General features: G+C 43.2%; 1 protein-coding gene across 4 annotated transcripts in view; it reads right to left on the bottom strand.

Moving 5' to 3' along the window:
• Positions 1-217: 217 nt before the first annotated feature.
• Positions 218-14,582, bottom strand: part of LOC121302756 (phospholipid-transporting ATPase IB-like) — a 46,246-nt gene continuing 31,881 nt past the window's right edge. For 2 of the 4 annotated variants that reach the window (XM_041232923.1, XM_041232922.1), the window contains 13 exons: positions 13,738-13,871; positions 12,913-12,990; positions 12,699-12,787; positions 12,440-12,484; positions 9,945-10,020; positions 8,883-8,988; positions 8,107-8,189; positions 7,618-7,667; positions 7,443-7,512; positions 6,098-6,182; positions 5,664-5,803; positions 3,176-3,314; positions 219-722 (listed from right to left, as the gene is read on the bottom strand). In XM_041232923.1, the coding sequence (XP_041088857.1) occupies positions 631-722; positions 3,176-3,314; positions 5,664-5,803; positions 6,098-6,182; positions 7,443-7,512; positions 7,618-7,667; positions 8,107-8,189; positions 8,883-8,988; positions 9,945-10,020; positions 12,440-12,484; positions 12,699-12,787; positions 12,913-12,990; positions 13,738-13,871 (1,187 nt within the window). In that variant the 3' untranslated portion in view covers positions 219-630. Of the gene's footprint in view, positions 723-3,175; positions 3,315-5,663; positions 5,804-6,097; positions 6,183-7,442; positions 7,513-7,617; positions 7,668-8,106; positions 8,190-8,882; positions 8,989-9,944; positions 10,021-12,439; positions 12,485-12,698; positions 12,788-12,912; positions 12,991-13,737; positions 13,872-14,582 lie in introns of all 4 variants that reach the window. The other 2 variants (XM_041232921.1, XM_041232924.1) reach the window with 2 other exon arrangements.

Consider the following 14,582-nt stretch of genomic DNA (forward strand, 5'->3'; position numbering starts at 1 on the left):
CACAAGTAAAGCTGTGTGAATAGGGAACACAGTCTTTAAAAAAAACAGTTAAAGTTAAAGGCAATTTATGTGAACAGAATGTAAGCAATATTAGATCCAAAGGTCAAAAAAGCAGCAGTAAATATCAGAACATGTGCTTTGAGCAGGCTTAACCCATCCCCTGAGTAACATTAATCAACGTGTACAATGCACGCAGTCAATGTAACCATTGCAAACATCAGTACTAGTTTAATGCTTTGTTGCCCTTTTTGCAGATTTGTTCACACTGTGTCAAATGGTAATGGGTTTCCATCTATTATAGTGAGGAGTGTACACACTTTGGAAAGGGAGGGGAGGGGGGCATTATCTCAGTATGATCCATTGCCATCGTCAGCACACACCTTCAGCAGACAAATCTTAAAGCCTAAGCCATCAACAGAGGTTCTGCCGGACAAAACCCTGCATTAATTCTGTCAGCGACTGCATTCTTAAAAACACAACCAATCATGTCACTGAAGAGGAATTTATTTCCTGGGTTAAACAGAGCGCTCACTACCTTAGCACTGCAAGTGTTAGCGCCGTTTTAAAATCGTTTCTCTATACATGCGTGTGTATTTGTGTGTGCACATGTATACACACACACACACACGTTCAGAGCAACAGAGAAGGCTGACTTACGTCCAGGGAGTCCTCGTTGAGGATGATCAGAGACATGCCGTGGGAGATGAGTCTGCAGGAGTAACCTGGGAGAGAGGGGAGGCAGTGTCAGTATAGCAGAGCAGGAACACACAGAGCAGGCACCGTGACAATGCACTCTTCTGTCTGTCTGCAGCAAACGAGAGAGTCAGCCACTGAATGGACAAGGTATCCCAAAGCACTTCACAACGCTTCTGTCGTTTTCTTTAACAACAGTCGAGAAAGGTTACATTAAGTTAAAGCAAAGTGAACCTAATCTCCGAAAGCTGCTTGAATGTCAGTCACCTAATTTGTTTGCTCTGCAAGAAGTGAAAAGTGTCGCCTAAGGTTAAAACAAGGGGCACATCATTCTTATTATTCCTAGCTGGCTTTTAATTCACAAATACAATGTTGCTCACTGAATCAAGGACTTCTGGTCCCACAATAGAACTGGAACTGAATATGAGGAATAGAAGAAACCCTGACAGCATGCTGGAAAAAAAGGACTGTGTCTCAAGCACTTTACTGTGTCTCAAGCACTACTGTGTCTCAAGTGCTTTACTGTCTCAAGCACTACTGTGTCTCAAGCACTTTACTGTGTCTCAAGCACTTTACTGTGTCTCAAGCACTTTACTGTGTCTCAAGCACTTTACTGTGTCTCAAGCACTTTACTGTGTCCTTGAATTGGGACTGCCTGAGTCTGAACTGTTTCACTGTCAGCAGCAGCTATTCTCTTTAAGCTGTTTCTCAAGTGTTTAACAGTAAGCTACTCAGGGTTTCATTGTGTTAGTCACTGTCTTGGTCACGAGGCATGCAGGAATCCTATAAAATGTCTAATTCAGGCTACGGCTGAGACAAGTCACGTGGCCTGTTGGCAGTCAGCGTGCACAGCTGTTGGTCTGGGAGGTCACAGGTTAGATCCCCAATGTGTTTGAGCCAGCCCAGATCCACACCGTAAATCTTAGTGCATGATGCACACCTGGTCAGAAATGGCATTTTTGGCAATTACTCATTTTCTTTGAATGTGTCTCCTCATGTGCTGATGGGGCGTGCACGTACCACTCTACATGGTGAACATGATCATAGTAACTGCCCTGATCTGCACCAACCTTCACCAAACTTGCATAAAAAAACACTTCATCTCTGATGGACGTTTCGGATTGCATTAGGCTATAATCCGATAAACTTTATATAAATATGTGTAACCCTTCAGGCACTGTGTGATTACTCTGAGACTCGCAGGCCCCTCTGTATGTGCATGCACTGTGTGATTACTCTGAGACTCGCAGGCCCCTCTGTATGTGCATGCACTGTGTGATTACTCTGAGACTCGCAGGCCCCTCTGTATGTGCATGCACTGTGTGATTACTCTGAGACTCGCAGGCCCCTCTGTATGTGCATGCACTGTGTGATTACTCTGAGACTCGCAGGCCCCTCTGTATGTGCATGCACTGTTTCTTTTATGTAATGTCCATGTGTAGAACACAAAAATAAATCTCTGTTTGGGACCATGTGAGAAACAGACAATCGTGTTCAATACTCCAGTGAAATTGCACTGAATGGGGACTAATGCAACAGGAACAAGCAGCATTTAACTGTGCTGTTAATGCAGACTGTAGTGTTAGACACTGATTCATTTAACACTGATTCTGGGTTGGTGAAAACTCTCTTCATATCCCATGATTAAACCACTCAAGAGTTTTCTCTTTGAACAGGTCAGTTTTTCAGGTTAGCCTGTAGAAATCTGTAATGCTTCCTGAAACAGACTGTTACCAATCTGATAAGACCACATCATGTTCATTCTCTAGTTCACAGTGCATTAGCAACAGCTCTTGCGCTTCTTCATTATTTTTCCCCCCCAGTGCAGTAACCTAGAGCTACGTCCTGTGGGAAGTTCAAGGGAAGCTGCTGCTCTCATGTAAGACTGGAGTGGGGCGGCAGGTTAAATCCCAGCAGAAGGGAGGAGGGGGCAAACAATCTGGCAGATCAAAAACAGGGACCCTAAACACTCAGCCAATACTTCAGACTGTTTTTGAGGTGGGGTTCCCTCCCCTTGCAAGTCCTTGTGGCAGGCTGGCGAGTGGATAGAGGCCCAGAGACAGTCTGAAGTTCAAACAAATATACTTTTATTATAAATAAACACAAAAACAAAGTGCACAAGGGAAAGATAACAAAACAAAACTTACAAAAATAAGGTTTCCAGGCTGGGCAATGCCTTCACTGGATTTATCAAAATTCAAAAATCACAAAACAACCACAAACACCAACCTGCTTCCTCAGCTCCCTCCTCCTAAATGAGAAGCAGAGGCCTCCTTTTATGTCAGGTGGCTGGGCACTGATTGATTGTTAATTAACCTAATCAACTAATCAACCCCAACCACCTGAACATAATAAACCCAGGCAGGTAGGGGAAATTAACCCCATCCCTGCCAATTTAAAAAGGCAGAGCTGTGCTCTGCCAAAGTCCTTGTTGTATTATTATAATATAAGCTCATACTAATATAAGAATAGCTCCCCTCACCGATGTTGATGGCAGTTTCCTGCTTGTCTCCTGTCAGGATCCATATTTTAATGTCTGCTCTCATGAGGGTGGCTATAGTCTCGGGGACCCCCGACTGAAGCCGGTCCTCAATCGCTGTCGCCCCGAGAAGAAGGAGGTTCTGCAGAAACACACACACGATTACACACTCACAATGAAGAACGAGGCTCTGCAGAAACACACACAGAGGTTCTGCAGAAACACACACACGATTACACACTCACAATGAAGAACGAGGCTCTGCAGAAACACACACACGATTACACACTCACAATGAAGAACGAGGCTCTGCAGAAACACACACACGATTACACACTCACAATGAAGAACGAGGCTCTGCAGAAACACACACACGATTACACACTCACAATGAGGCTCTGCAGAACGAGAAGCGAGGCTCTGCAGAAACACAACACACACACACAATGAAGAACGATCTACACACAGAAACACACACACAATTACACACTCACAATGAAGAACGAGGCTCTGCAGAAACACACACACAATTACACACTCACAATGAAGAACGAGGCTCTGCAGAAACACACACACGATTACACACTCACAATGAAGAACGAGGCTCTGCAGAAACACACACACGATTACACACTCACAATGAAGAACGAGGCTCTGCAGAAACACACACACGATTACACACTCACAATGAAGAACGAGGCACTGCAGAAACACACACACGATTACACACTCACAATGAAGAACGAGGCACTGCAGAAACACACACACGATTACACACTCACAATGAAGAACGAGGCTCTGCAGAAACACACACACGATTACACACTCACAATGAAGAACGAGGCTCTGCAGAAACACACACACGATTACACACTCACAATGAAGAACGAGGCTCTGAAACACACACAGACAACACACGACACTGCAGATTACACACTCACAATGAAGAACGAGGCTCTGCAGAAACACACACACGATTACACACTCACAATGAAGAACGAGGCTCTGCAGAAACACACACACGATTACACACTCACAATGAAGAACGAGGCTCTGCAGAAACACATACACGATTACACACTCACAATGTTGCAGACTGAGCTCAAAGAGGAATCACAAAGTTAATGATACATGGATATGGTTAACTCAGAGTGCACAATCTACTGTGCTGCAGGGCTAGGTAGCTTTGTGCCATTCCACCCCATGTTTTATAGGTAAGAATTCCCTGGTCAACAGTTACTTTGGTTCTGCTTAATAATGAAGCACGGAGCTGGAACAAAGTTTACAATGTGAGAATGCATTCTTCATATCAATACAGTAAAACCTAACACTTTTTAAACAGTCCCAATCTGACTCTCCCGAACAAGGCACCCTGTAGGCTAAAGTAAAGCCTTGAAGAAATCTGATTTGTATTGAGCAGTGCCTCGTTCTCCTGGCAAGGGTGCCCAGCAGCCCTGTTTTATCACAGTGGACTCTGCAGGTAAGCAGATGATGGTAATTGCCACTGTGATGTTATTCAGCCCAGTTAAACACACTGAGGTTATTTTCACCAGAGTGTTAAAGATTAACACTGTTGTTAGTTCCTCCAATGCGCTGCCCAGTTCCTTTGCAACAGCAGTGCTGACAGCAAGCCCTGTATTCAATAATGCAGTGATAAACCAGGGTAAACACCACCAGGGTGACAAGATAAAGCCTCAGCTAGGCAAGCCGTACAGCACGCTGCAGAGCATGTAACAGGACTTCAGTCTTCAGCAGCTCACATCTATAGGAAATACAAGTAAGCCTGCCTGAGGGGGAGGGAGGATGTTAACAGCAGTTTTGCATTGAAATATTCAAAGAGATAGTTGCCGATTCTGCTTTTCAACAATGAGTGACCAGGAATTCCACAAATGACCTATTATCTTTTTTGTTATCCCTTTTTGAGTATTAATTGACAGGTGACAGCAAAGACTATTCTTGTTATAAATCATCAAGTCACTCTTCTAACCATTTTTAAAAAGACATGTGACAGTAAAACACCCCATGGACTAAAGCCAAGCATGAACTGAAGAGAACGGGCAGGGTTTGTGTTGCGTTCTTGTATTTAAAAAGTCAAGGAAGAAAACATCAGCCAATCAGAAAAGAACTCCAAAATGTCACTTAATTTGATGTACCTTTTTTTTTTTTTTTTTTTTTTTTTTTTTTAAGATAAGAGACAAAATAAATCTGTTCCACTAGCTTCTCTGATTCACCACTGAGGAATGAAGGAAAAACGAGATTTATTTTAGCATCCTGCACTGCCCCCTGCTGGTGCAACAGATACACTGCCTTACACTGATCTAGAGACTGAAATAACCTTTCCTCACTGATGATGGCCTATGACTGTGAGAGTATGCTATACTGTACCAATACATAACGAATATTACCAGACAGAGATTACGGGCTGGCTGGATGAGTGATATTACATCACAATGGGAGGAGGGGTCTCAGGTACATGTGGGGGTGCGCGTACCTTTTCAATGGTCTCGTAGCATTCCTCCAGTTTCTGCGCTCTGTCCTTTAAAATGGTGCTGACTCTGTTATATTCCTGGAGCCATTCCTGATAGGAGCTCTCCGTCAGGTCTGCATATGCAAAGCAGAGCGTCCTCAGACCTGAAACAAGGGATCAGATCTGATGAGACTGCATAAGTAACACTTCATACCTGCAGCAGTGTGCAAATAAGTTAGAACAGCCACTTCATCGATATCTTTTATATACCTGCCTGCATGAAAACCTCAGGGGAGGAGAATGTACATTTCCACTCAGTAAACAGTGATGTAGAAACAATAGGCACTCATGTGTGAACATGTTAGACCACTTTGTGGTCTGTTAAGGTTTTGAATACCCCCCCCCCAAGCTCTCTCGCTGAAATGTCCTTTCTCGCAGTGGGTACTGGGCACTCTTACCTTCAGTAGCAAACTGCTGGAGGTGGGATAAGGTGAGGTCCTTGTACTGGGAACTTTCTCCGAGTCTCTCCATGATCACGTTGTCCTGCGAGTAGAAGAACGGAACAATAGTTGTCTAAGCAAGTGTTGTGAGCATGCGCTGCGCTCGTGGGCTCGTGCACTACTCTGCACATTCTTTGGGGGACTTAGCGATCAGACAAGAAATGAGACACCCTGCTGTGGGTTATGAGTGGGTATACAGCAGGGTTATGAGTGGGTATACAGCATGGTTATGAGTGGGTATACAGCACGGTTATTAGTGGGTATACAGCAGGGTTATGAGTGGGTATACAGCACGGTTATGAGTGGGTATACAGCACGGTTATGAGTGGGTATACAGCACGGTTATGAGTGGGTATACAGCACGGTTATCAGTGGGTATACAGCACGGTTATCAGTGGGTATACAGCACGGTTATCAGTGGGTATACAGCACGGTTATCAGTGGGTATACAGCACGGTTATCAGTGGGTATACAGCACGGTTATGAGTGGGTATACAGCACGGTTATGAGTGGGTATACAGCACGGTTATGAGTGGGTATACAGCACGGTTATGAGTGGGTATACAGCACGGTTATGAGTGGGTATACAGCACGGTTATGAGTGGGTATACAGCACGGTTATGAGTGGGTATACAGCACGGTTATGAGTGGGTATACAGCACGGTTATGAGTGGGCATACAGCACGGTTATGAGTGGGCATACCGCACGGTTATGAGTGGGCATACCGCACGGTTATGAGTGGGCATACCGCACGGTTATGAGTGGGTATACAGCACGGTTATGAGTGGGTATACAGCACGGTTATGAGTGGGTATACAGCACGGTTATGAGTGGGTATACAGCACGGTTATGAGTGGGTATACAGCACAGTTATCAGTGGGTATACAGCATGGTACAAAAAAGGTTAAAAAATCTCACCCCTGTACAACAAAAAAACAATTCCCTGTAGGTAGTTTTAGGTTAAATGTATCTAAAATACTCAAATCTAATAAAACAAACATTTGAAAGAGCATCTTAAATCGTTTTTTTCATATATAGAATTGCATAAATACATGTAAGAGAACAGAAAAGCACTGTGTGATGTACTCTTCCGGGATGGGAATACGACTCCGATTGCACAGCAGCTTCAGCCATTCCTAGGATTTAATACCAGCTTGATTAGGCGTACAGGTAACAAGCTCAGGTGTGTCTGATCAAGCTCACAGTAAAACCAGGAATGGATCAAACTGCTGTGCAACGAGAGTCTTATTTCCATCCCTGCTCCTGGTGCGTGGTACAGCAGGTAAGGAGTGTAATACTCACAGCCCCCTTGCAGTACAGACGCAGCTTTCCAGACGGAGTTCTCACAATCACTGACATTCTCTTTCGGGAGCTGTTTGAAGAAGCAGAAACGTCACATGAGGGAGGCGCTGCTGTATGAGTTAAACTGATGTGTCTAAACAGTGAGAGAAATGAGCAGGTAAAAGGGATCGAGTACCTGGAGAACTCCAGCACATTGAGCAGCTCGTAGCTCTGTTCTGCTCCTCTCTGCAAGACAAATGAAAACAATGAGCAAATACAAACTGCACAGCCCGGATGGATAGATTTCAAAAGTCACATGTTGCTTTACTTACAGCCATGATTTCAATTTGCTTCCCTTTATTCCTGGGCTAATAGCAAGGTATGCATGGCATTGGGGATCACTTTTCATGGCCTGTCTGTTACTACATTGTAATTACATGGTAACTACATGTGCAGTCACATAGTTATTACATGGTAAATACACAACCACATGTGTAAGAACAGTGTAGTGGCTAACAGCATGTTTCCTTGTTACACGTAATCATACGTGTAATTACTGTGTTACTGCAGTTTAGTGAAAGACACTGTAACGTTAAACGTTGATTTTGTGTTTGAGCACGGCACAGTGCACAGTCTGTTACACATGTGTGGCTGATGGGTGGACAATGCAATATGCAAGACTTACAGCATCAATGATAACGGAATGGGGTGTTCTTCCAGTGAAGACGAAGCCAAGTCCTTTTGCTCCTTTCACTAAAGCGCCTTCATCTGCAATGCAACCACAGAACTGTGTCAGACGGTAAACACAGCGATTAGCATGCACACAGATACAGAGGCACTGACATACACTGACATATCCCTGTGATTCAAGGCTATTAAAACACAAAGGATGATCTGCCACTCAGACAGTGTTCTTTGGAAGCCTGGGGCTAGTTCTATCGATAATGTTTTTTGAACAGACACAAATAAGACGGCTTGCTAGTTAGCAGCCTGCTAAGCGCTTGCAGTGCTTTGTGAAACTGGAGCCTGGTAATCTTCTGATTGAACTAAACAAATAACCTGGCAACACAGATTGCCATAAGCAATGCATGTACTGTAATGTAATGTAATGTTGGTCTGTGTCTAAAACTGGAGAATAGGTTTTCATCTAATGCATATTACTATTAACTTCAGTATAAGTTACTAAAGTAGGTAGTTTATCGAGTTCCTGGGTGTAGAAGAGGAAGCTGGCTCGCTCGTGGGATTGGAGGACACCAGTGAATCTTCAGTTCTCCTGAGTGGAGTGGGGAATTGTTGCAGTGAGGGGAAAAAAAACTAATTGGACATTCTAAAAAGGGGAGAAAATTTTGGGTAAAATAACAGTGCGCTCTAAATTAAAAACCAGAGGCGCAGTTCTTCAATGGGTGTACAGAGCACTCTCCCTCAATGCCTGGACTGTGACGCTCATCAGAGGGGTTTCACCTGGGGAGGATGCTTGGTAGATGATCTGGTCTCCATCTTTCTCAGGCACTACAGTGTGGCACACAGCCAGCAAGGTGAGGAACTCCGAGATCTGCGGGGCTGTGACCTACAGCAGGAAGGGCAGGAATGTTACAGCAGCACGCCGTCTCTTTAGGATTCAGTGCACGTGTCTGTCAGCTCTTTAAAGGTGTCCCCCCCCCCCCCCCCCCCCCCCCCGAGTAATGTTTTGAAATCATTTTTCTTGCCTGATTAGCTTTATTAATATTATCACTGGTCACCTTTTTTTGTTTGCTTTTAGAATCATTTAGTGATTTTAATGTACAGTCGTGTGCAAATGTATTAGAACACCTCTACATGTGTCATTTATATTCTTTATATACCTACCTGCACGAAAACCTCTGGGAGTGAAAATTTCAATTTCTTGTCAGTAATCAGTGATGTAGAAACAGTAGGCACTCATGTGTGAAAATGTTAGACCACTTTGTGCTTTAATTAGGCATCTTAAACAACTTCTAAAATGTCTATGGCATTTTACCGTTTGTGGCTGTGTGTTCCTTTTCTCTTACTATTTCAATGCACTGCATGTGGGGCCTGTTAAAGTAATCAGTTCAATTAGACAATCACCAATTTGTCTATTTTGACAATTTCCCAAGATTTTCAGTTCCAGTGGTTTGATTTCAAATCTAAACTACAGAAGCAGTGGGGTGTTCCAATAAATGTGCACACTGCTGTAAATTCAGCATATAGACTGTAACACAGCAAGAAAATCCACAGACCCCTGGTAGGAAAGATTAGCGTGAAATTGATGTTGTAAAAGTCATGGCTAGTACAATTTAACTCAACTGCGCACATCAAACACATGGGGGCTGTCTAAACCTTTACAATATTAGCAGTATACTCAGAGACAGACAGACAGACAGACAGATTCACTCACGTGGTTCTGTTCAATATTAGCAGTATACTCAGAGACAGACAGACAGACAGACAGATTCACTCACGTGGTTCTGTTCAATATTAGCAGTATACTCAGAGACAGACAGACAGACAGACAGATTCACTCACATGGTTCTGTTCAATATTCTGTATTAGTGCAGGATCACTGAATTCATTAGAACTGTGGCTCCTGTTTGGTTGGTGACTGCAAATGAAAACAAATGAAAAGAAAATGACTATCTTTAAATGTAATATTAAAGGGCTCCTAACATCTGCATTGATTACAGCAGTGCTTCACATCCTTTTTCAAACCAGGGACCAGCTCAGTGTTTTCCTAAAACCTCGTGGACCCCTTTTAAAGCAAGGGCTACTTCAATGCAAACCTTATGGGACCAAAAGCATGTTATCCCAGTGCAAAGTCTGCGAAAGCATACGCTAGTTCTGAAAAACCCAAGAAGGTTATATAAGTTGTTTCTGATTGGTTTTGTAATATTTCAGAAAATGCCAATACAATGAAAATACACACACGCACACGCACACGCACACGCACACGCACACACACACACACGCACGCGCACGCGCACGCGCACACGCACACGCACACATGCGCACACGCACACACACACGTTGAAATTCTATGGCCGTTTTTAGTTTTTTATTATTATTACTTCAATGAAATCAGAGAGTGCCTGGCACTTTCCTCTACATTTACAGGAATACATGACTCTTGCTTGTAAGCTCTGTGTAGGCAAAACATATCTAAATGATCTGAAACTGTTTGAATCAACACATTAACTATTTGTGTTAAAGAAGGCACATCTAAAAAGAGGTCCACGGTTGCATTATAAAGTTAGTAAAAAAAACAAAACAAAAAACAAAAAAACTTTTCTTTTTAACTGTGGCAGCTGATGTGCTTAAGCATGCCAGCTGCCAGCTAGAGACACCGGAGACACTATTAGTGACTTTATCAAGCCTCCCTGGGCTTGCATTGGTCTGTAAACACAGCATCCAGACCAATCACACTTCCAGACCAGATTGTTACATACTGTGTCAACAAAGGATCAAAAAGTTCCACTCAGCATACAACAGTGGTGTAAAGATACCCTAATCTATCAATGGGACACATGATGAGATCCGCAGGTCGCGGTATGATCTGCATCACGGTGCATGTGCTGGTCCTGATGGGCTGCTTGCATAAGATGGTGTATTATGTATCCATACCAGCGTTAAAACACAATTATTCCTCATTCCAGAATCATTTTGTGATCTACAATGAGCTATGTTGTGCTTTTGGTCTTGTATCATGATACACTGTGCAAATGATACAGATTTCAAGAATGATACGATATATGAAAGTATCACAGTTCATTGATACGAAAGTAATCATCTACACCCCTACCATACAACCAGACAGGCCTCCCAGGGAAACTGGCAACTTGGAGGGGCTGAGATGGTTAATGCAAACTAGCGAATACAGGCACGTGTTAAATGACTGCTGTCCTTGATGCTGAAATCAATATACTGTAAAAGCAACAGCATCAAAGGGCCTTATAAAATCTTGTTTTTGTTGAGCACTTACAAATAATGGCATCTCTGTGTGTATCGATTTTGTGTTTTCATTTTTCCTTTTAAACTAATCACATGCCTGCAATACCATTTCTACACAGTAGATGGCGACCTATGCACAGCATTATTTCCTTAGAATCCTACCTCATTGCCACAATTTCCCCCCAAAAAAATGAATTAACAGTGTGAATGATTTTTTAAATAAAGTAGCGTGCTTAGATGCAAACTTTTAAAAAGTCTTTTTTTACACAAACACCCCAGATTATTATCTTTTCCAGCCAGTATATTTTAAAGACGCATATTTATTAGGGGTGCACTGACACTCGCAGTAATACCCAGGACTACCTTTAAGAAGTCCAGCCGCCTCCTCGTACAGGAACACCTCCTAAGAGAGCACTCCGGCTAGGGAACACCCTTGTGCTGAAACGCAGTGTTCCCGTTCGAAATGCTCCGCCTAAAGGAACAGGCACTTCGCTTAAAAGAACAGGAACTTTGCTTAATCTAGAGCTGCTGCTGCATTTTGAACTTGTGGAGGACGGTGCTGTGTCAGTAATCACTGTGTTCCAATGAATTCTCGTATTAATTACTGCTCGAGCCGCTGCTGCACTTTCACTGTCTGTACGGGTGTTTTGTTGATTTAGTTTGTCACTTAGTTTATTAGCATATGCTTGCCTACTGCCTTTCTCCTGCTTATTCTGTTCATTTCATATGTTGCTGCATGTGCGTCATGGCATAAGTAATAAATACATTTGTATTTATTGATTCATATCGTGACTGGCCTCGGCACATTGTGCCCAGTGGTCACCTCTCTTAGAGAACACTTTGCATGCTTCCCGAGGGGTGTTCTCTTAGCCACTACTGTCTTATTAAAAACACCCATTCCTTGTGTTGATTCCAAAACAAGAAAAGCTACCCTTCCCTCACCTTTACAACTGAGTACCATTGAATGGCAATTGATCTCCGCACCGAGTGCTATAAAAGCCACTGATATCTATGAATACATTACCCAATACACGGTTCATGAATACAGTGTGCAGTCACTGAGTAAACAGCTATACCTGAAATCTTCCATTGAGCGCTCTGCTTCCAAATCTGGAAAGTGGCTGAAGAGGAGAAAAGTTGCAGTCATTTGAAACAGCAGTCAGCATCGTTACCATGCAGTCCAAAAATATGAACGATACTTTATCCGGGTAATTTCAAATAAAAGAATATTTAAATATTCGGTTCAGTTTTGAAAGTTATAATAAGCTCCTGGAAAGCCACACCAAATTCAACACTCGTACACCCAAGCATGGCTCTGGGCTTGTTCTGACTTACCCATAGGTGATTCCTGCAATCGTGCATTTCTTAAAATGCATAATGTTGCACGTCAGTGTCCCGGTCTTATCAGAAAATAGGTACTTCACCTGGAAGACAATTTAAAACAAAAACACTATTACTCATTGTGTGTATGAGACAAAAGTTTTGTAGACACTTCAACTCTGTGCTTCTCATAAGCAGGTCCAGAAAGCCGCTGCTGTCACTATCTCACCTGCCCCAGCTCCTCATTTAGGTTTGAAGTCCTGGCCATGGCTGGCGTGTCTGTTTCACTGTAATACATCTCCCTGTCCTGAAACAAAACACAATTCAAACAGTGTTGTCCCCCTTTGGAGATTTGCCTGCACATCAAAGAAGCTACTCTACAATTAGTGCTGTTAATCCCCACAGGCCTGCTCATACTTTAGACTTCCTATTTTCCACTAGCTATCCTAGGGGCTGCACATGATAACCAGAAATAAAATGAACTGAAACCTCCATCACTGCAAGTGCCTGCAAACTCCTGTCACACATGGCTTACAGTTGTGAACGGACACGTGGGGTGAAATTCATGTTTACTACTTCTCCTTCTTTAACCCGTTAAACGCTGCACACCCACTAGCACACAAAATTAGATTATTTTATAACAGGGGACTAATTATCGGCTGTGCGAAGTCGTTGGTGATTCCGGAGGGAGCGTCTCTTTGGCTCTGGCGTTCCCGCGGGTTAGGGAGGCAAAACCGGCAGGGACTGTTTCTCCTCGTCGCGCTACAGCGAACCCTGTTGGCCAGGCACCCAGTGAGCTCAAAAGTGGATGCCTGCAGGGCTGGCCTTTGTCCTCAGTTCTCCTGAGCTGGGGTCCTAGGGTCTTGGGTTTTAAAACTAGTTGCATACACTCACTCTTCTCAGAATTAGGGCAGCCTCTACCTTTCTTAACCTTTTTGTTCATCACCGAATTGCAGACTTGGATTATTATTATTATTATTAGTCTGGGTTTTCATCTGATGCAGCGAGGGTTGCAGGATCTCTCTGAAACGGTGTTGTGTTACTGCACACATACCCAGTTAATGAACAGGGCTTGAGTGAACTTGACCACCTCCAGAGTGACCAGCAAGCTGATAGGGATCAGGTTGTTGTACAGGATAATGAAAGTCAGTAGGTTGTACCAGAAGTTGTTGGAGATTTGCGACGTGTCTAGGAAGAGAGGAACAGGTCATTTACACACGGTCCAGACACGAGGGAGCATTCACATGCAAGAATTACACTGACTAGGAAACTAACACGTGTCAGTCAAAAGACACACACTAGCCTGCAGAATAATTCCACGAAACCACACTTATTATAAATCACTGTCATTTCGCAGGTCTCTGGTATGAGAGACTCACACACTGTGGTGAACGTGTATTTGATTATTGTGTTATCAACATCTGACGTTTTATGGGAAGTGCTGAAAATAATGCATGAAGGCTGGTGAGTAAATAGAGGCTTTTATTCTGAATTCTCAAAGGACGGCAAGCTTTTTTTTTGCTTTAAGGTAAACTTAGCAATAAAGGATTCAAGTGTTTTTTCAGTTTTAGTTGTGTAAGATCAGCTGAAAACGCAGAGATCTCTTGAGGGAATGTGTCTAATGTGTCATTGGTGCCTGCGTTCTCTAACACTGCAAAGTGGAGGTCACACCAAGACTCTCGAGACAGCAGCACGGCGCTGTCTGGGATTTTCTACATTACAACACCTCAAGAACAACTTCGAAAAGTCTCATGCATTTTACCATTAGTGGCTCTGTCTTCATTTTCTCTTACTATTTTAAAAGCACTGCAGGTGGGGGGTATTAAAGCTGTTGATTAAATGACACAATCACTAATTTGCCTGTTTTGATCCAATATTTTTGGTTGCTGTGGTTTGATC

This window comes from Polyodon spathula, chromosome 30, assembly GCF_017654505.1.
Source record: "Polyodon spathula isolate WHYD16114869_AA chromosome 30, ASM1765450v1, whole genome shotgun sequence".
Classification (NCBI taxonomy): Eukaryota; Metazoa; Chordata; class Actinopteri; order Acipenseriformes; family Polyodontidae; genus Polyodon; species Polyodon spathula.